The 23,061-nt window shown below is 39.8% G+C and overlaps 1 protein-coding gene across 4 annotated transcripts in view; it reads right to left on the bottom strand.

Moving 5' to 3' along the window:
- col13a1 (collagen, type XIII, alpha 1) overlaps nucleotides 1-18,056 on the bottom strand; it is a 125,729-nt gene extending 107,673 nt beyond the window's left edge. For 2 of the 4 annotated variants that reach the window (XM_040178288.2, XM_078104502.1), the window contains exons 1-2: nucleotides 17,248-18,056; nucleotides 10,926-10,995 (exon numbers count right to left, since the gene is read on the bottom strand). In XM_040178288.2, the coding sequence (XP_040034222.1) occupies nucleotides 10,926-10,995; nucleotides 17,248-17,559 (382 nt within the window). In that variant the 5' untranslated portion in view covers nucleotides 17,560-18,056. The remainder of the gene's footprint in view (nucleotides 1-10,925; nucleotides 10,996-17,247) is intronic. The other 2 variants (XM_078104504.1, XM_078104503.1) reach the window with 2 other exon arrangements.
- Nucleotides 18,057-23,061: the final 5,005 nt, after the last annotated feature.

Here is a 23,061-nt window from a genome sequence, read left to right as displayed (position 1 = left end):
TAAAGCTCTGATGGAGAACCCCTCCCACCCTTAGCAGGCTTCTTCCCTCCTGGGTTTAGAAGCAAAAAAGTGTTTCACTATCTCTGTGTGGGCACTTTAACTTTGCTGCTGTAATCCCGTCAATTTCCCCGCTGCAGGACAAATAAAGGATTATTTTATCTTTTGTCAGTCTATTCCCTTTCCTTGCCTCTGCTGCTCTGTTCCTCCAAGTATGGCCACACGCTGGCAGCTGCAATGTCAACTTATCACGGACGAAGAAAGGGGATCTGTTGTGCTCTTTTCCTGTCAACGCAGATGTCAAGGTGAACTTGGAGGACTCTTTAAATAACTGGCTTTGCGACCCCCCTATAGATCCCCTCACCGCCCGGTCAGCTGCCCAGATTAGAGGAAGTCTCTTGTTTGCAAGAGTTATCGTGGGGTTTCTTTTTTAGCTACAACCGTATCTTCAGCAATGAGAATATTAATACAGAATTTAAAATGATTAATCTACAATTTACTAGTAATAATCTCAAATTCAATGGCATTTTGTATTTTTCCTAGTACATGAAATTATATTGGTTTTGGTAATGCCGCTCCACCAAAAGTAAGCACGGGCAGTAACACAGTGGAGGTGAAGGTGTGATGGTGGAGTTTGAGGTCTATTATGATATACCAGAATTTAATTGAGCGGTAAACCTCTGATGATTTGTTATTATGATTGGTTATTATGGCAATTATCTTAATTATGCATGGATAGTAGCGTTTCTAATTACAGAGATGCCATGTTTCCAGAGTCATCATCTGGCCAATTTGTCAAATGAGCTATGTCCTTAATTTTCATATATTCATTGATCAGCTACTTCTTTCAGTAAAATCCAATTGTTCACGATTAAGAAACATGAGTAGCAGTCAGACTGAAGCGCTGCCATATTACAACTCAACTCAAGTCAGCTCTCTCATCAGCTTGTTATAAAGAAAATTCCATATCGGCACCATTTTAATTTTTTTTTTTTAAATTTCAAAGTCTTTGAAAATAACTTAGCCTTGACTCCTCATCAACTTTGTAGTCAACAACCCTTCACCTACATGTGATCTCTTGCAGGTTGTAGGTCTCAGCTCATGTCCTGGCAAACATGGTCTTATTTTATATGAATAGCTTTGTCATCATTTTTATTATTATTACTTAAGCAGTAAAAGCTGGGTTTAGTGATATCATGGTCACTGGCTGCTGATGTAGCTCTTGTTTAATTTGTCAGAGTCAGTCATAATGAAAAAAATGTTGCGTAGTAGTAATTGTAGTGTCTCTATCTAGACATCGGAGTTCTGCCCTCACTGTCAGCCGACACTGTCAATAAACCAAAGCATTGCAGTCATGCGGTGCTCGTAAAATTCACTGAAGCACACGGGTCAGAGCAAGGCCTGCTCATCAAACAGCTACAGGTTGATTGACCAAATATAATATTCAGTGGACCTTTCTTAACTGAAGCAGAAGGAAATATTAGGTTTATAGGAACCTGGGTATTTTTGTGACTAACTTGAAAAGTTGACAATGTATCCAGGAAAAGATATGTCTCTCTACTAAAACGTTCACCGTGGAAAAAAAGAAGAGAAAGTAGAGAGTGTTGCTTTTCCATGGTTGATAAGTTTTGGATGACACTTTACTCACAAGCCACACCCCTCCTTCTCTCACACTCAAGACATTCCCCACCTCTAGCACCAGACCGCCTGGCAGGAGTTCAAAACCGTCAACACCTGAAGCAACTGGCGAGCACACAGCCACCTGAACGGGCATTCACGAGCCATCACAGACATTTACTGCTACTACTACTGAGTTGCACCACATTAACAGACCAATTGGCACTAATGTGTGGTGGCTGGCTCTGCCCCCCCTTCCTGTTTAGTAGGCTCTCTCTATCTTTCTTACAGACACGTTTACTTAAAAATACCCACTTACACATCAAGTTTACCCAATTATGGGTGAATTAATTTCATGTCTCACTCGTTCCCTCTATTTTGTTGTTGTCTGCATTTACAGATTTTGCTACTCTACAGTTTCTGTGGGAACTTGACAAGAAAATTAAGTCACCCGTGTTGTGTCTGTCGTCCTCAAAGCCGCAATCCATGATGCCAGATGTATGCTCGTAGGGCTGATGGGCACACAGCTAATTGCCCCAATAAAAGCTTTTCCCGCAGTAGACACACCCACGGTCGTAAACACGTTGAAGGCAGTAGACACTGTGCCACCTCCTGCTACGGGAGGTAAAATTGGTAGCTGGGGAGGGGCCAGCACTGCTCAAGTGACGTTTAGCGGGAGGTGGGATTTCCAGGTACCTCACATCCTGTTACAACTACAACATTGTTTATTCTAAGCACCTCATTGTCCAAGCTGTGTTTAGCCAATGTTATATGGAACTACTATGGAATCCTGCCTATCAAATAACTGTTAAACATCAATTAATAAATAATGTCCTGAGTTGTGTGGCAACAAGAAAATTTTTAAACTTAGGGAGGATCTCCAACCATTCATGCCGCAAGACGTGGATAATTTTAAGAGTCAACCAACACACACACACACACACACACACACACACACACACCCGTTGTCTGATGACTTAATAACTTAATAACTGGGGGCTGCAGCAGAGAAGGTAACCTTACTGTGCCAGCTGCAACTTTAGCTTTGGGGTACATATCTGTAACCCTTTCTTTAGTTCTGTGAATCGCCTGAATTTTTTTTTAAAAAGGAGGTATTAACTACTGCGCTGCCTAGTTTAAGCCGCTGTCATTTCAGTTCTCAGAGAGTAAAACACATTAATGTGGCTGCTTATCCACGAATGTCTCAAATGATACCAGTGCATATGATAAATGGCCCTGACATCCATCCAAGCACAGCTCAGCTGAGTGCGGTTTTATTTCTGAAGTGAGCAAGGCCCACTCCGGGTACCTACAGTTTCAACACCAACACATTACACAGCAAAAACTAAATAGATGGCTATGGATTGGTGGATTTGTCAAGTGAAGAGCGAGCGGCATTGGTCGGGCTCTAGCACAGGCACGCCTGTCTGTGACCATCAGAAGCTGCTTGCACAACTTTAGACAATATTTCCTGTGTGAGTGGCCAAGTCATTATTCCAGGGATTACATGACAGACTGTCAAATTCAATACAGGTCTCAAAACCAACTGCTTTGTGCAAGCAGCTCGGAAAGGTGATTGAGCAATTCAAAGTGGGAAAAGTCCAGGAGAAATGAGGAACTGTGTACATTCACAAGGAAAAACTAAATAAAAAACTTTTAGTCCCAAGAGACCTTTTCAGTTTGCATGTGTTTAATATGCCTACCAAGTTTCACACATGTAGTTCAAACGTAGCATGGAGGCCGCTTATATCAATATTTCTATCTATCGAGGCATATTGCCATTTTGAAGCATTAAATCATATCAGATAACTACATCTTTGACTTCAAATTTATGTGCCAAGTTTAGTTACAATTCGAGCATGTTTAGTCGCTCAAAAGCACCTTTGTTGTGTACTGCAAGGAATGGGTTCCCACGCAAAAAAGCATTACACAAACCAAGTCCTTCATGGGGTTAGGGGTCATGAAAGTCATATGTTTGTGTGAAATTAATGTGGATCAGACTTGCCTACTGAGAGAAGCAAGCAAAGTATAGAAACGTTTACTTTCTGTTAACAGTAGGTGCAATAACACTATGATTAAACATTAAACTGTTCATGTCTTTAGGCCTGGAGTCTCATCAAACATGTAAAAATGGGAAATTATCTGATCATGTGGAGCCATCAGTTAATTCGTTCTTGGTGCAGGTCAATTTCAATGTTTCGACTCGCCGCCCATCATCAAATTCTTACATCTTCACAGCAACGCATTATCACGGTCAAAGTCTTTTATGACAATTTTTGAGAGGAAACTGATTAATCTGTGAGGAGCAGGGTGTAACGTAAAAAAACATGTAACTTCCTGTTGCCACTAGGTGGCGCAGTGACTCGGATTAAAAATGATCATATGAATGGCTACAGGATAAGGAGGTCATGATATACATGAAGAAGATTAGATAATGTATGCTCGAGTTAAAAAATAACTCTGGGGGTTCCGGTGACGTCATGATGGAAAGAGCAGGTTAGAGACGAGGCTCCGTCAGGAAAAAGTTAGAAAACAGTGACAACTGCAGATATATAAAGCCTTCAGGGTGGAAAATAACTCATGAACAAGATGACTACCACATCCAAAACGAGAGGACAAGGAAAGTCAGGATATTTGAAAGAAACTGACAATAAACAACCGAGCACAAACAGCGCTAGCTTAGATGCTACTAGCGGTAGCCGCGAAGAGCAGGTAACACGTGAGGGCGAAATGTCCTTAATACAAGAAATGAGAAGATTTCGCGACGAAAACAGCCAGGGACATAAACAAACAACAAAGACCCTTGAACGTTTGGAAAAAACTATGACAGATATTAAGGAGCAACTCGGTGACCACCAGCAGAGGATCGGTGAGCTGGAGGGGAGGGTGAGCGCTGTGGAAGATGCGGGGGCAGGGCAGCACCGTGTGATAAGGTACCTGTTACAACGCGAAAAACAGCTCTCAGCTGTTTGTGACGATATGCAGAACAGGCTGAGAAGAAATAACCTTCGAATATTTCAAATACCAGAGGAGAGTGAACATGGAGACGTGGTCGCGTTTGTGAAAGCCTTGCTTCCCAAAGTATTGACGTTACCACCTAACCTGAACATTCAAATTGAAAGAGCGCACCGCTCACTTCAGTCCAAACCGACAGATCCAGCGGCCCCCCCCAGATCAATCATTGTGAGATTCCTCGACGCGGGGGTGAAAGATATTGTTCTGCAGCAAGCATGGAGCCAAGGAAATGCGGTGTTTCAAGACAGAAGGATTTTCTTCGATCAAGACTATTCTCCTGAGCTGCAAAAGAAACGAGCGAAGATTCACGCAGTCGTCAAGCAGCTAAAGCAGAGGGGCATTCAGGCAAAGTGCCTGTATCCAGCTCGACTGAAGGTCAAGATGGACTCTGGAGAGAAGACTTTTTCCTCGCTGACAGACGCCGCGGATACTTTGAGAGAGATGGGTGTAGAGGTGCAGTGCGGAGAGAGAGAGCGCATCGAGGAGAAATCAGCGCGAAGAGGAGGAGAACCAGCGTGCTGGCGTTAGCTGACCTGAGGGCTGTGGTTCAGGAAGAAGATAAAGATGAGTAGTCTGTGGTATATAACACTTACAACCAGTTTCAGGTACACAAGGTCAAGTGTGTATGAACAATATATAGACTGAAAGCAATAATAGCACAATACAAAATAAAAACGCAAAGTTGTCACAAAGGTTTAAAAATAAGAAAGAGATCTGACGGACTCTTGAGGTATACATGAGTGGTCCACACTCACTAAGACCTTTCTTACATGTTAGTGTAATTTGGGTCACTATTGCACACTGGGTGCATTTCTCCACAGAGGGATTAGGTCACCACTCTCTGTCCCATTATCACCGGGGGTCAGGCATGGTTGTAGTTTATTCGCTATGTCTGACTGGAAAATTGGAAGTTCTGTTCTGTGTTCATGCTGTTAGTGTTGTGTTCTATCTGAGGCAAGGTGCAATTTGTTTTTTGTTTAACTTTGTACATTTGCAGTTAAATTATTTTATTTGCTTTTATTTAACAGATCTTCATGAGAGGTTTGGGCTGTGTTACATGATTCAGTACAAATACAAGGATGGCATTACTTAATTTAATTACCTACAATATAAAAGGAATAAACAACCCAATTAAAAGAAAAAAGATACTAGGACAGCTGAAGAAAATGCAGTGCTCTATAGCCTTACTTCAAGAAACTCACCTCACAGAAACAGAACATCAAAAATTAAAAAGGGAATGGGTGGATCAGGTGTACAGTAGCTCTTATGGGAAACGTAAAAAGAGAGGTGTAGCTATACTATTCGGTAAGTCTGTGTACTTTCATTGTGAAAATGTTTTCCAGGATAAGGAGGGTCGCTACGTTATGGTCATAGGGAGGATGGCTGGTTTTAAATTAACTCTTTTGAATGCCTATGCACCAAATGAAGATTGTCCACATTTTTTCAAAAAGCTTGCACATTTGGTAGCAGATCATGGGGAGGGTCTTCTGTTAATGGGTGGGGACTTAAATTGCGTACTGAATAATAGAATAGATAAATTACCATCATCCTCAAAACCTCAAAGCAGAATGTCAAAAAGTCTAATGAATATGATAAAGGAATTGGGGTTGATAGATGCTTGGCGACATCTTCATCCAAAAGAGAGAGACTTCACCTTTATGTCACAAGTGCATGGAAGCTATTCACGGTTGGATCATTTTTTGGTGTCCAAAAAGGACACATACAGAGTTAAAAGCTGTGTTATTGAGCCGATAACCATCTCAGACCATAGCCCTGTACAGGTTACACTTGATTTGGGGTTGGAGCCAAATATGAAGTATTGGAGAATAAACGTTTCATTACTGACAGATGTTAATACAAGAGAGGAAATAAGGTCGGCAATAGTGGAATATTTTGCTTTAAACGACAATGGAATGGTCACACCTACGGTTTTATGGGAAGCAGGAAAAGCCACAATAAGGGGGAAAATAATATCTATAGGATCAAAGTTAAAGAAGGACAGACTTAAAAAACAAGTAGATTTAGAAACTGAGATCAAGAAATTAGAAAACGAACATAAACAAAGTGGAAAACAAGAAGTATTTAATAAACTTAAAGAGAATAGAGCCAAGTTAGATGAGATTCTGACATACAAGGCAGAGGGTGCCCTTAGGTTTGTTGACAGAAAATACTATGAATTGGGAAACAAGGCTAGCAGGTTATTATCATTCCAACTACGAAAGGCACAAGCTAGTCGAACAATTCCTAAAATAAAACAACCATATTCTAACGATGTCGAAACTAGCCCAAAAGCAGTAGCAAATGCCTTTGCCAAATATTACGAACAGTTATATAAGGGTCAACATCAGGAATTAAAAGAAGAAAAAATGCACGATTTCTTTAAAAACCTGAAATTAGACAAACTGACGGAGGATGAAGCCTCTGCGTTAGTAGAGCCAATTAGAGAAAAGGAGGTGAAAGAAACGATTATTAAATTAAAAAATAACAAAACGCCAGGAATAGACGGGTTCGCAGGAGAATATTATAAAGTGTTTGCTGATGACCTCACTCCAGCACTATGCAAGTTGTATAATTATGTGTTAAATTCAGGAGACCCTCCAGAGTCATGGTCTGAGGCTATCATCACAGTCCTGCATAAGGAAGGAAAAGACCCATTGCAGTGTTCTAGTTATCGACCTATTAGCCTCCTGTGTGTGGATTATAAAATATTAACATCTATTTTAGCAACTAGAGTACAAAAATACATTAGGAAAATAGTAAAATCAGATCAGACAGGGTTCATTTCAGGTCGCCAAGGGACAAACAATATAAGGAGAGCTTTAAACGTGCAGTCGCTCATGGCAAAGGGTAATCAAACGTCAATGCTTCTCGGCTTAGATGCCGAGAAAGCATTTGATCGGGTAGATTGGCGGTTTTTAGAACAAACATTAATTGAGATGGGCTTCAGTGAAAAATTTACCTTTTGGTTCCGGCTGTTGTACAAGAATCCCAAATCAAGAATTAGAGTTAACGGACAATGCTCTGACTTCTTTGATATAGGGAGGGGCGTAAGACAGGGTGATTCTCTCTCTCCCATTCTTTTTGCTCTCAGTATCGAGCCTCTGGCGGAGGCAATTCGTCGGGACGTCCAGATTGAGGGGGTGGAGGATGGTGGGGGGAGAGTTCACAAAGTCTCCCTTTTTGCTGACGACATCCTTCTCTTTATAAAACATCCCCTTACTTCAATACCTCGACTAATGCAATGCCTAAAAGACTATGGAGACATTTCTGGATACAAAATTAATCAAAATAAATCAGAGGCAATGATGATATCAGGAATATGGCCTAAACAACTAAACGAGAGGGTGTCATTTCATTGGTCTAAACATGGATTTAGATACTTGGGGATTATTATCACACCTGAAACTGCAAGACTTTTTGAAGCAAACTACAATAAGCTAATTAATCAAATAAGGAGTGACCTAGTTCGTTGGGAGGTTCTTCCTCTATCTCTGCTCGGCAGAGTTGAGACTGTAAGGATGAACCTGACCCCACGTCTTTTATTTCTGTTTCAATCGTTGCCCATAAGAGTTCCAGCTTCCACGTTTAATATGTTAAACAAATTAATTTCTAAATTTATATGGCAACACAAAAGACCGAGAATTAAACTTAAAACACTTCATCTGGCTAAAGATAAAGGAGGCTTGGCCTTGCCAAATATAAAATTGTATTATTGGGCAGCTCAATTATCAGCAATTGGGACTTGGATCAGTGGAGATGAAGAAGCAAAGTGGACCCAAATAGAGCAAGGGGAAGTTAGGGGTGCACAACTGTCTGTCCTACCCTTTATGGATCTAAAACACGTCAATAAAATGAAGATTGAAAATGAATGGATAAAACATACAATCAAAGTATGGGTGGAAGTAAAGAAAATGCTTAAAGATGTTGGAACAATTTCTCGAGCTATGCCCATAGTGGGTAATGTAGATTTTCCACCTTCAATGTGGGACCATGGTTTTAGGGGATGGGCGGCTAAGGGCCTCTTTGTTTTTAACCAGCTCTTTGAAGAAACTCACTTAAAGTCTTTCATACAACTCCAGGAACAATTCGATCTTCCCTCAAGTGATTTTTATAGATATTTGCAAATTAGACATTACATTACAAACCATAAGGAGAGGGAAAGAATCTGCAAAATCCCAAACAGCATTGAACAATACTTTATCTCAGTTTCTGAAAGACGCCTCCCTGTTGGCAAACGGGTTTCTCATCTTTATAAAAGACTGATATTAGAAACAGCTGGAAACACGTACAACATTAAGGAAAAATGGGAAATAGAAGCTAATACAGTAATAGAGGAAGAGTTATGGGATAAACTCTGCTACAGATGTCATAAGGGAATTAATAGCCAACAATGGAAGGAATTTGACTGGAAAGTTAAAATACGCTATTTTCATACTCCTTTGGCTATTTCAAATTTTGTAAAAGACCCATCTCTAGCTTTATGTTGGAGACAATGTGGTAAAATAGGGGACCATACACACATATTTTGGGACTGTCCAATAACCCTTACGTACTGGAAAAATATCAAAGAGGAGATGGAGAAAATTGTAAAAAGAGAAGTACCATCGAATGTACAGTTCTTCTTATTGGGTGTTATATCAGTGGATGTTTTCAATGCTGACCAAAGATACATTTTACGTGTACTACGGTTAATTGCGCAAAAAAACGTTACTGTTAATTGGAGGTCTGTGAAATCACCAACCGTTACTGAATGGAAACAGAGACTGAAGCAGATTTATTTGATGGAAAAAATGACTGCATCATTACAACTGAAAACTGACCTCTTTATCCGGAGATGGCACATGGTTAAAGAATATTTAAATTTATAAATGATATGGCTGTACATTGTGGTATTGTGTCTGTTGAGATATAGGGATTCATATTAGATGCAGCAAGATATACATGTATGTACACAGTATATATCTTTATAATAATTATGTTTTTTTTTTTTTTTTTGTGTTTTTCTTTCCAAGCCCTAGTCTCAGATAATGTTCCATGTTTTTGTTTTTGTCATGTGAAAAAATATAAATAAAAAGTTCAAAAAAAAAAAAAAAAATAACTCTAAGGCTCAACTTTTCAAGGCAAATTGTCTTTTTTTAGGCTGCATCACGCTTACATATTTATGCTTACACAATATATTTTTTTACTTTGATTTTATTTAAAGGCAAAGGTCATACTGCCCAAATATAATACAATAAAAACAAATATAATATATATTGTCATCTTTTAAAACTCCATAAAACAGTAAAAACAGGCTAAATATGCAGATATTAAGCAATTAACTGCAGCGCCCCCTAGTGTTTAAATATTATTAAATTTATATAATATTAGTATTTTTGGGGATGCAATGTGGACATACAGTATGCTACAAATTTGGTGAGAACAGACCAGACAAGTGATTTGGAAATGAAATGATGATCTTGGCATATTAAGCCACACCACTTAGAAGTTCATTGGTCCATATATTCTTAACAAAATGAGATATTAACTATCTTTTTATAACTTTTGATGACATTTAACCAATGATGATCTAATAACAATTTTGTGAGAATGGCACTCAGCATTTAAGAGGACAGGGCAAAAAATTTGATTTCTAGGAAATTTTAAAAAATGGCAGAAAATCTAATGCTTGACTTTTTTGTACAGTCAGTACAAAAAAAGACTAAAAATGTCAAGTCAATCGGTGATAGGGCGCAAAAAGCGTGGGCAAGCAGATCTGTAGGGGCCGCTATGGAGACATTTCTTCCTACCCAAATGCGAGACCCCAAACATATCACATTTTTCACCAGTCTTGATGTCCATGTCAAATTTAACTGCTTTTGGGGATATTATACAGTCAGCAAAAAAGGCAAAAAACTCGAGAAAAATAAAAATAATTCATCTAGGAACTTGTTGCAAGGACCCAATAATAAACCGTGCTCCGGCCCTAATTATTGTAAAGTTATTGAATATAGATAACTAAAGAGGAGGAATTAAAGGGGTATCCTACCCCTTTCTTCATGTATTGTATCTTTTGTCTCTGTATGGAGTTTCTGTTGTTGACCACTTGATCATTTCATCTAAACGCAACACTCTTCTCTCCCACTAATGGCACTGATACAAAATACAGCACTACAACGCAGTATGTCCACGGATGACTGTGACTGTTGAAGGTAATGAAGGTATGTCCGGACCTTTGGCTCAACATGCATGGGTCAATACCCATGCATGTTGGAGCAACAGAATAACGTCTCCGGTAGAAGGGGCGAGTAGCTTACCTGGAGGACACAAGCAGCTGTGGGGAGCTTCCCTCGACTCCCTTGTCTTTGGTATTCTCGCTGCAAGCTTCTGCATTAAAGGGAACAAAGGAAAAACGTTAGAGAGCACTGAACCTTTGTGGTTAAGAGGCCCAGTTACAATCCCAGGGCAATTGAGCAAACATATGCTACGATATGATGATGTGATACGAACGAAAGCTTCAGAACAAGTGAGAAAGTAGACTTTGAAACTTGAGATTCTTTATCAAGGTTGTATATTTTTGATATTACAAGTTCCTTGCACACATTCAAACTAGAACTATCACTATCACGTACCATCCGTTCCGCTCCGAAATAGTAGAATGAGCTGTCTGATGACATCAGGTCAGAGAGCCTTTATATCTTCCACCGCAAACTAAAAACAATCTCTTCAGACTATACCTTGGCTAAAAGGCTAACAAATTGTGGCACTTAAATTGTACTTATAATGGCTCTTATCCATAGCAAGTTGTAAATCGGCTTTTTTAATGAAATTGCGCTTCCTGTCGTTTTGAGTTTGTATTCTTATGGTTAATATGCACTTATTGTAAGTCGCCCACCTTCCACTTTTCTCCAGATATTAAAGTGTGACAGCTGACCTCATTAGATAAACAAAAGCAAGCATGTGATGTGACCCTGAACAGAATAGAAAAGCATCCATGTGCATTCTCCACTGCATAGCAGTCAGTCCCACTGCTGGTTACTGTTTAGAGCCTCCAACAGGTGCTGAAAGGGATGCCATGGGGGGGGTGGTCACTCTGACCACTGCTGCAGTATTCTGGGTACAGCCTGTTAACTCAGTTATTCCAGTTTATGGGAGGACATTGTGTTGGCAGCACCTGCTGAATGTCAGTAACCCTCAGTGGTTTCTATAGTAATTGTTCTATAGCTAATTTTCTTCTCACTGAGATTGTTGACCTTTGGACCACATGCACATTGCTTACGTATTGTATAGATAATACAAAGATTTTGTTTCATGCATGAAACTCATGTTTGTTTGTTTAGTATTGATGGCGAAGAGTTTAGAACAAAGGAAGAAAGTATCCGTTATTTCCCCCATGGGGAAAATATTCTCTGCATTTAACCCATCCCACACAGTGGGAGCAGTGTGCTGCCATAAAGGCAGCGACATGGGAGATGTGACAGCCGGGGATTGAACTACCATCCTTGTGATTACCAGCACACCCTCTATGCTCCATATGCTACAGTCACTGTAAGGTGTTTGCCGTAGGAACCACAATGTCACAAATGCCACATGAAACTATTGTGATATAATTTTTAATGGAACAGCGAAACGTTTGTGTTAAGTCAATTGTGTATACCGTATTAGTCGTAGAGTTTTTAGTATCGGTCAAGTTGAGCTGCTATTAAAAGTAGCTTGGCTATTTAAAAACTCTTTAGTTCAATGTAATTAAAGTTGACTACGGTTTTCTACAATTTAGTTGAATAACTAGATTTAAAATCCATTCAAATGCAAATGACCATTGTAAACACCCAAATCAAGACTGCATAAAATATTTATGTAGTCACCTGTACATATACATACAAGAGCATGTAAAGTATGTAAAGCTCCTTTTGTTTATGACAACAAAATGACTGGTGCAGGGGTATTTTATTGTCCGTTTTGTCGGAATGCTTGACGTGCCCATCGGAAATGTCATGGTTTTCATTTTATTCATTGTTTCCACAATGAAGTTACTTGTCTCAACTACAACAACTACTGCCGTACGTCCTACAATCAGTACATTGCATTATTTTCTTTGCTGGACCGACACTTTTTATTGAACAGACTTTAATTTTTCTTTGTCTTCTCATTATTTTCAGTTTCATCATCATCGTTTTTCTCTTACGTGTCCTCCTGGTTTTCCTTCACATGCTCTATGCCGCCACATCCTTCACTTGCACTGAGCAGGTCTAAAGTTTTTAAAAAGCCTCCGCCCTATGTTGCTTATAACGTTTGTGCAGTGGCTGAGAGGGGAAAACGATACGCGGACAATACAACTTAAGCCTGACAACTTGTTTTGCATTTCCTGTGGCATGTGAACTAGTTGAAATGCTTGTCTCACGGTCAATGCGTGACGCTTGAGAACCCTGCAATGAGTTTATTATTTTAGAAAACGGAGCCGACCGTCAGTCCTGAACTGTGAAAAATGGGTCTTCATCTCCACGCACATCTTGAACCTGCGGCACTTAACTCTTTAAACGCATTCAGCCTGCTAGCTAAACTGAGACAGCTCAGCTAAGCTAAGGAAGTGCAAACGTTGCACGTCGTCACACTCCGTAGTCGGTTTACAAGAACCACCGCTGCCACCAACAATGACCGAGCATTCTGGGTTTGTGGATGATGCACTCATGACATACCACCTTCCCCCTTCAACCAACATTTTGCCTCTACGGCAACACTGGAGGGACATAAATGACATGTCATTACGTACTATCTCAAACGCGAAACCATCCCAAAAATAAAATTGCACCCGCCAAAGTGGCTAGTGAGAGAGACTTTACCCGCCACAGCCAAAATCTACCCACATTTGGCCGGTGGGCGGGTGCCAATGTCAAACCCTGGTTGGTACCATCCACAACTTCTACTAATGGAGACATTACATAACCATGTGTAACAAACTGAACTGACCAAGACTTGCTCACCACATAAATGGATGCATGCTTTTGTTGATTTCTTTAGGGTGTATTGTTTGTTAGAGATTTTGCTTTGGATAACTAACTACACTAGACTAAAAGACTAATTTTGCTGTCTGATTTTACTCAAGTTTAGTTGTAAATGTTTGTTTTTTGTATCATCTCCTTTGTTTTATAAATGGTCTAATCCGCCATTATAGCATATGCTTTCCACTGTGTTCAGTTATTGTTCAGACGACACACCTATTCAGTGCATTTGGACTTTACACGTTTATGGGTATAGTAAAAACACATTTCTTACATTTTTTAAATTTGGTAAAGTTTCAGTGAAAAACAGGAAAAACAATCCTCCTGTGACTCCTGTCCTGTCAAAAGTTAAGAGCAGCAGTCATGAAAAGGCTCATGCAGAATCAAATGTAGGACTGAACTCTTCAGCACATGTTTCCCTTCAACCCACTTTATATTATTCCTGAAATCCTGTAGGAGTGTATTTGGTTGATACTGGCTGAGCCCACTCACAACTGGAGAAGTCTTTAGTTGAACTGTGCAGCCACAATTCTCTTTTCGTCCAACTTGAAGCAACATGTCTTAAAGTAGAGTGGAGGAGATTCAGTTCTAAAGTAATTGTCAGTTCTAAGGAAAAGTTGTGCTTGTGCTTTAACTAATTCAGCTCTGCATCCTTGTAGAGTTTCTGCGTTTGCTAGCAAGGTCATGAGATGGTATCCTACAGACTATGGATATGATGTATGTGTAGAGCAGCTGGCTGCTTTGGTTAAAAGGGTTGAAGTGTGTGTGTGTGTGTGTGTGTGTGTTTGTAGTGGTGACCCTATGTTGTAGCCCTATGTGGTCTGAACTTTCGATTTTAAAAGGAAGACAAATCATTTTTAATATCCTCTAGTCTGATTAATATTCAGACCTGGCACTGCTGCTCCAATACACTTCCTGTTATGGTGTTCTGAGTCCATACCTCCACTTCACTTATTCAATACTCAATATATTTTTGTACGTATAACACATACATTTTCCCATTCAGTATTCAACTGTTATTAAACTTGTATGTTGTTAAGAGTTGTTTACAGTGTGGCAACCATAGATATTTAATTTAATTTCAACTGGATTCTGACTTGTTCACCGCTCACCATCAAGGGCACAGCGGTCTGAGCTACTTGTCTTACGTGTATTGAGATGAAGTCATGGTTAGAACTGTATAACAACAATTAATAACAACAAATGTTCTTAAACAGGGTGAAACACCACAAGACCACAGTTTGTGACACATCAACAGTGTGTAAAACTAAAAAAATCACACCGCCGAACAGCATGCTTGGTACAGCTCGCCCGCTATCACAACAAGAAGAAACTCTGAAAAGAGTGATGCAGGAGGAACAACCAGAGAGCCACCAACACAACTTGTGCCCAAGAGAGGAGCCGTGTGGTGTTTGAAGGGTTTTTGGTTTTGAAACATCCAATGTGATTTGGATCAGAAAACAATTTATTGCAAAGTTTTTTGAGTCGCTGGTATTCCTTCTGGTGGCAACAGTAGCAGACACAACAGCTAAAACGCTAACAAGCTAACATGCTAGCTTGTCGGCCAGTTGCGAGCGAGTTGGACAGCGAGCGGTGAGCTGTTCCGTTTGCCCCCTGGGGGAGAACCGTCACAACCATTTCAGACATTCTTGGTCATTACCTTACTTGGATTACTTGCACTGATTGGAGTCAGCCAGAGTTAGTTTTGAATGAAATTAAATGTGTCCGTTAGTAAGCAAGGATCCCTAACACAACTTATTTGCATATTTAGTTGACGCTTTGTTGGGATACGAAAAAGCAATACCGTCAGAATCTTTCTAAATACTGTGATATGGATTTTTGGCCATACTGTGCAGCCCTACACGTATTTGTTTATTTTGTGTGAATGCATGTATAGAACATACAGCCTATTAGGTAACAGACCCATAGAGAGCAGAGTGAGAAAACCGGAGCAGGGGAAGACTATATTTCCACGTTTCTGCGCCTCACACTTCCCACCATGGGTCTCTCCTGGGTTTGCAGAGATCACTTTGGGGTAAATTGTAAATGTCAAAGGTTCCAAGTTTGGGGCTACATTCTAAGGACAGAGTTGAGGGGCTGCGTCGTTTTGGGGGTTATAAGACGCAGTGCATTTGTGTTGATGAAAATCCAAATGTCAACACAGATTTCTTCATAACAGCACTCAAATGGATTGGCAAATAGAATGCATTAATGCTGATCTCCTGATCGAATTCTGCAGTAAAACTTTAATTCAAACTCTGTTGGTAAAGTATGTAATTAATCAATGTTTAACAACTAACACACTTTAGATTGAAACAAGGGGAACACGATAGAACAGATGTACAACAGTGTATCGTCTGCACGCAGTTCTGTGCAGTGTTGCCATGCCACAGGTTGCCATGTACGGATTTGGTTTCGGTCTTTGCACAGTCAAGCTAGTACTCAACATGGCAACCACACTCCTAGAAGTCTGCTGACCTATAAATAGTTCCAATGTTGAAATACAGAAAACCCAATAAGATAATGGATTCTGCTGTGATTCAAAATAGGAGGCGATAAATAATTAGTATGTGCTGATGTGCCAGCGTATGTGCATGTTTCCATAATAGAGGAATGTTGTCGTTATCGACAGAGGCATGGAGGTGGATCCTGGAAAGGAAATCTTTCTGTGTGTGTGTGTGTAAGTGTGTGTGTGAACGGACACATCTGTGCCTGTGTCCCATTAATAATGACTATTTATACGTTTAGAAATATACAAAGAGGCAGGCTGCATTGCCCCTGGCCCTTCTGGAAAGGAAGAAGGAGAAATTGTCCTACGGGGCCCCACAGAGGAGCTCAAAGTACTCAAACACTGATTCCTTCAGTACAGGATCAATCACTTTTGAAGAGCTTGTTAGAGTAGCTGTAGAAGTTAATGAGAGATCAGCACAGAGGGCGACTTTAGGAGGAACAGATATGAAAGGAGCAGTGGTCAAATTCCGATGTGCAAAAACATTGAGTTTGTCAGCCATTGATTAAAGACATTCTTTCTAATGCTTTATTAATAGTTAAGACTGTTAGAATCTGTTAACCAGACAAAGTTTGGGTTTGCCAAATAATGCAGTTATGATTTGATTTAAGAACCAAAATCTTAAGATATTTTGTTAAAGGGTAGTAGTTTTAGTATTAGTATTATTATCATTAACAATTCATATATATTAAGCGTTTCATCAGGGCTAATTTAACAGGTAGTTTATTAAGTGTTATGCTTTTGTTCTCTCCTATCCTCCTCCCACCAGTTTTCATCGAGAGAATTCAAAAAACTGACATTAAAAGAAACTGAGCACTTTTTTTTGTCTTTTGTCTAATAATACCGTTCATAATGATTTGGGGTGTTGAAATTGTTTTTAGATGGTAGGCCTACTAGAGTATTTTGATATATCAATAGTTTTTCTTTTTCCGGGTAAAAAATGAATTTGACCAATTACAATATTGAACTCTGCAGTAGAGCTTTAATCCAACACTGTTTATACCACAGTTTGAAATTAAGGTGTTTTAAAAGGGAGTTACATTTAATCATCTTTACGGATGAATGATCAAATGTGTTTAAAGAGCTCAATTGGGGATTCATTATCATGGTGTTGTCGTTCAAATGTCTCACCTCGTCCAGGATCTGGTCCAGTCGGCCCAGGATAACGGGCTCCGCCTGTTCCAGAGACAACATCCATGCTGAGAGCTGCGCGTCTCTTTGCCGTTGCTCCAGACTCACTAGCCTGGTCTGCAGCTCCGAGGTCCGCAGCAAAACCACAATGCAAACTCCGATGCACAGAACACATGCTGCAACGCAAATCATTACGCTTGGCAAATGGCTCCATTTTTTCCACAGCTGTTTTGAAGGTCGCTGTTGCTCGACGCGAATCCGCTTCTCCTCACTCGGTTTACCGGCCATTTCCCACTTCTGATGCTCATTCATTTTAGACTTCCAACTCGGGTTTGATCCGCACAGAAAACCCTCTACTCATCAGGTGGAGGAATCCCGAGACGCAACTTAGGAACTGAGAGTATGGGCGTTTAACAGCCCTGTCTTCGTCCTCTTCGAACTGTCTCCAAACTATTTTGCTGCATCTACATTCAAGTTAGACCTCGATGCATTGGACGGTTGTCCTCAGTCCGTCGGGGATGTCCCTGGTTCACAGGGACGGACTCGTTCCGCAGGTTAGCCGTCAGTGCGCGTCTCTGTAAGTTGAGACTGCCTCTCTCTCCTCTGCACAGTTGTGGATGAAGCCCTTTGCTCTCCGGGTATGTTTCTCCTCTGAGAGGCTCTGGGTTCAATGCAGGGGCGGGATTCGTGGCTGCGTTGCTGCCCCCTTTGATCCGCGCTCTTGGTGAGGGATATTTTTAGGACATGCAATGCGAGCGCGTACAGTCACGCTGTCAGTGTGTCACTGGACCAAAACAACTGTGCACCGGAAGCAAAAGTCCCCCTTGCACACTATTTAACCCTCGTGTTACCTTCAAATTGACATCTTTCAGACCCCAGCAATTTAAACACCCAGAAACTGATCATAACAACATTTTTTCCCCAGGTTTATGTATTAGAAACTTTGTGCTAGTTTGTTGACTACCTAAATAGCGCATTAAATTTAAGAAAAGACCCCCCCTTAAACATCTGGACATACCTATGGAGAAATGCAAATTTTGTCATCTCAAGTATATCCTTTTTGATTGATGATGTTATGATGAGCTCAAGTGACTGACAGCATATCTGTCGGAACCTGGAACCATTTTGATGACTGTTGTTCAAGTGGGGAGACGGGCCATAATAACATTTTTGGAAGGTAGAGAGCGTTTGCTGGTGGTTGGGAGACAACAGGAGGATCAACAATAAGGGTCTTATTCTCATTAGAGGAGGATGCCTCATGATCACGGTCCTCCTCAACTTCATCTTTGGTCTCAGACACATTCTCCTCTATGTCACTTTCATGGTCAAAGAGCTGTGACATAAAATCTTTCTTTAGAAGTAATTTTCAGTTGAGAGAGAGCAGAATAAGAAAGCACCAAGATAAATGCTTTAGAAGGCTGCTGTGCAAGCTTTTATAGCACGCACAGGAGGTCCCAGCTCCACCCACGCCCCTCATCAAACCCAAATTGATTCAAATGTGTTACTTTGTAGATTATTTGATAATATACTGCAGGTGGAAATGCTTGGGCTTGCAGGTGCAGATTTTGTGTCTGATCTGTGGGGGCGACCTTATTGGTTTTATACAGCTAAAACGGCCTGGGGTCAAATTGACCCCGAAGAACACAGATGCGTACAACATGTGTACAGAACATTGAAAACACATCATCATGTTGTCTCCATTAAAGTAGGAAAAGTCATAAAATTTGTAGCAAAAATTATGTTAATTATCTATTTAGAGACGTGAGCATTCAGGACAGGACATATTATTCATTTTTTAATTCTTCTGCACGTTAATTTAAGTATGTGCCATGTCTACCGACCAACAAACTCTGGGAAAAAAAGCCTGGTGATTGGTCATGGTTCTTGTATGTCATAAACGTCATGCTTGAGTGAGCTTCCTTATCATTCTCTCGTCACAATGAAATGAGAGTCTCTACATGGCCTTGAACATTGGCTAGAACTTGTCACTGAAATCTTGTAGAGAATATTGTACTGCATGTATTTTACAAAGATCGTACATATAAAAGACACTGGCTCAGATACCTTAAGTGTCCGAAAAACGTTTTACACTAATTCTATTTGTTGAGAAGGAGTTGACGTGCTAGATGTTGAATAGGTTGTGGCATTGATAAGATTGAACTTATGTGACTGAGCAGCTCTTTCCACTGTCAGCCTACACATACTCACACAAGAAGATAAATGATTGTCTCCAGTCAGCGTGAAGCATTGATAAGGCCGACTGTGGCTCAGTGGGGATCACGGTCGTCCTTCAGGCGGTTCCATAGGGGGACTTTTTACTGTGCAATAAAACAATCCTGAATAAAACAGCCAATACATTCGTTCATCTTCCACCAATATGTTTACAAAAAGCAGAGAACAATAGCTCGGCCAACAGCAAATTTAAAAACTTTCAGGCTAAAACAGAAATTGTCTGTCTTGTCTCACATCTTCATTTTTTCGTCCATTATTATGTTGTTCATTCTGAGCCCATGGCACCTGTTGCACCTGTGTCGATTCTGTGAGCAGGATCCCTTCGCTTTACTTTCCACAGGGTTTTTCCTGATGCAATGTAAGGGTCATGCTACAGAGGGTGCCATATGCTGTACAGCCAAAGTTCTAATTTTGGGATGAAAAAACTAAATTGAATTGATCTCCTGCAAACATCTCTACTGGATCTGACATCTGGCTGCTCTCTTTCCTCCAGCTGCATTTCCTGCAGGCAAGGACAGGAGGACAGAGAATAGGAGATCAAATATGCCACTGCTCAACTTTAAGGATTCAGCTGTTTGTAACCATGCCATTCAAGAGACAGTAACTATGTCATCTATTCAGAAGAGTGGTTAGTAAATGTGTATTCTAAGCTTTATTAATTTCTAATATGAATTATCAACATCTGAAACCATGTAGATAATAGGGATTTCATTATACCTTTAGCACACAATTCTCATGTTTTTATTTTTTAACTCTAAACAGAATAAAAGAGGGATGTCATCTTCCGTTTCCAGTTGGTTAGCCAATACAAGTGAATTAGTTAAAAAAAAATTGTTACTCTCCATGCTTGGCTATGTTGGATTCCGAACTGCAATCTTTGCATCCCGTATCAGCAGGCACAACATGTTATTTAATGAGGTAATGAAATTTCAACATTAGTGTTCCAGAATCATTTAGTGTCATTATGCAATATAGTGATGCAAAGAAAAATACAGTTGTAGCCCCATTTCCAGCACGGCCAACACATGACATATTCCTGTAGTTCAGGATTCCCCAACCTTTTAGGCCATGCACCACCTTCTACAGTGTATCCGGAAAGTATTCACAGCGCTTCACTTTTTCCACATTATGTTATGTTACAGCTTTATTCCAAAATGGATTAAATTCATTAATTTTCCTCAACATTCTACACACAACAACCCATAATGACAAAGTGAAAATAGTTTTTTGCAAATTTTTGCAAATCTGTTAAAAATAAAGAACGAAAACATAACATGTACATAAGTATTCACAGCCTTTGCTCAATACTTGGCAGCAATTACAGCCTCAAGTCTTCTCGGGTATGATTCCACAAGCGTGGAACATCTATTTCTGGGCAGTTTCTCCCATTCTTCTTTGCAGAACCTCTCAGGTTGCATCAGGTTGGATGGGGAGCGTCGGTGCACGGCCATTTTCAGATCTCTCCAGAGATGTTCAATCGGTAAATACTGTAAATACTTATGTACATGTTATGTTTTCGTTCTTTATTTTTAACAGATTTGCACAAATTTGCAAAACACAGTTTTCACTTTGTCATTATGGGTTGTTGTGTGTAGAATGTTGAGGAAAATAATGAATTTAATACATTTTGGAATAAGGCTGTAACATAACAAAATGTGGAAAAAGTGAAGGCTTCGATTCCTCCCTCGCGCTCTCTGTCCCTCTCTTGCAACTGATAGCTTCAGATGTCCACCAGTTCAGTATGTTTTATGAATGTTGCTGAATTAACTTGAACGTTAGCTGCACAAACTAGGCTAACGTTAGCTAATGTGTACGTAAAAGGAGGAGCTGAAGGACATTTATTTATTAAATTGTACATTTTAATCTAACATTTATTTTGTAATTCATGTTTTTATTCTGTGTAATGTGAATTATTACTTCAATAGACCAGCATTACATGTTTCCTCTCTCACTGTATGGAGGACAAAAAATTACAAGTATAAATAAATAAATGAATAAATGTATAAATACAGGAATAAATAACTACCCGTAAATGTGTAAATTAATGCATCCATAAATAAATAAAAAGTTGATAATCAAACAGGCCATAAACTAATACATATCATATATTTATTTCTAAATTTGTGTTCGCCTATATTTCTTAATTTATCTATTTATGTGTCTATCATATATTTATCTCTACATTTCTGTTCGCCTACATTTCTACATTTATTTGTGTGTCTGTATGCTAATGAGGTGGGAGGTCCTAACCTCTGTCTGAAGCAGCCTTGGTCACAGGTGTGTGTGATCGCTCCGGGTCTACTATTACTGTCTTGAAGTTAGCACCTTAGCAGAAGTTGTTGTTAGCATTTGGCTAGATGCTTTTGTTTTTACAAACCATTTTCAAATCAAGTGAAAACGATTTTGAGAAGCACGTTAAGGAGGACACTCTTCAGTGTCGGCTGGATAAAGTGACGGAAGATTTTGATCAGCGCAATGCCAACATTGATGTGGAAGTTGACCAAACCGCGTTCGATCCACCTGGAACCACAGGAGTGACCCATGGACGTCCATCGTATATTTTATTCTCCTTTGGAGACACCCCGCTTGGGACTGTTTGGAGGATGGTGCAGTATGGAATAAGGTAATGATGTCAAGTGTGTTTTTCTGGTTTAATTTATTATCTTCTAAAAGTGGATGTATATCATTTTGCAAATTTACTTCATTTTGACTGATGGTTACTTTGATGAACTTTTTACACGGTCGCAATGGAATAAACTCTTCAGTATATCAGATAATTTGCAACCCTATTAATTGATAAAATGGAAGTTGAATGGGGTCCGATTTGACCAATTTTTAATTAAGCACAATTGCATCTTATGATAGTGCTGCGTTCAACAAGTGAAATATTTCTTTAACTTAAAATATAAATGACATGTAAAAGTGATGACAGATGTCTTTAGGCAGCAGGTTCAAGTTAAGCTTACATTTAATTTATTTCTACAGCAGATAGCTGGGTTCAGATTAACAGAGGAACACACAGGCTCTTAAAATAATACAAATTTTAAACTGCAGTTTACGACAGATCGACGTCGACTTGTGATCAACGTGTGCTGTTTGTACTGTGACACATTTCTTTGTCTGACTTTTGTTTTGTTTTTGATGACCAGAGTCCACGACCTATGAAGTCTATTGGAGGACAACAATTTGGATAAAACTGGGACTCAAATTCTACAGCAGCATCCCAACCCAGATACCAAATGATGGTTGGGCATTTAAATGCACCCCACATGTCCTCAAGGTAAGTGACAGTAAGTAAATAATTGAACAAATCATGACTTGTGCACAGTTTTAAACTGTGATCAGCTGAGTGTTAACTCTAGACTAACAGTCTATTTTGTCTGAAGGAGAGCTTTGCTAAAGTAGATTTTGAGTGGCAGGCAGTCATCTTATCCTTTTCAGGAGATTAACACAGATATTTGTAATACACGGTCATTGTAAGCAGACTAAATTATTTATTTCTCCATCAGGATATAAAGGCTCTGGAGAGACATTTCTAACGGCATACTTGAGCTCTTCTACACCATCTTTACCAACCTTGAG

The sequence above is a fragment of the Gasterosteus aculeatus genome, chromosome 6, assembly GCF_964276395.1.
Source record: "Gasterosteus aculeatus chromosome 6, fGasAcu3.hap1.1, whole genome shotgun sequence".
NCBI lineage: Eukaryota > Metazoa > Chordata > Actinopteri > Perciformes > Gasterosteidae > Gasterosteus > Gasterosteus aculeatus.
The sequence above is the reverse complement of the archived record's forward strand: the minus strand, read 5'-3'. Positions and strand labels throughout refer to the sequence as shown.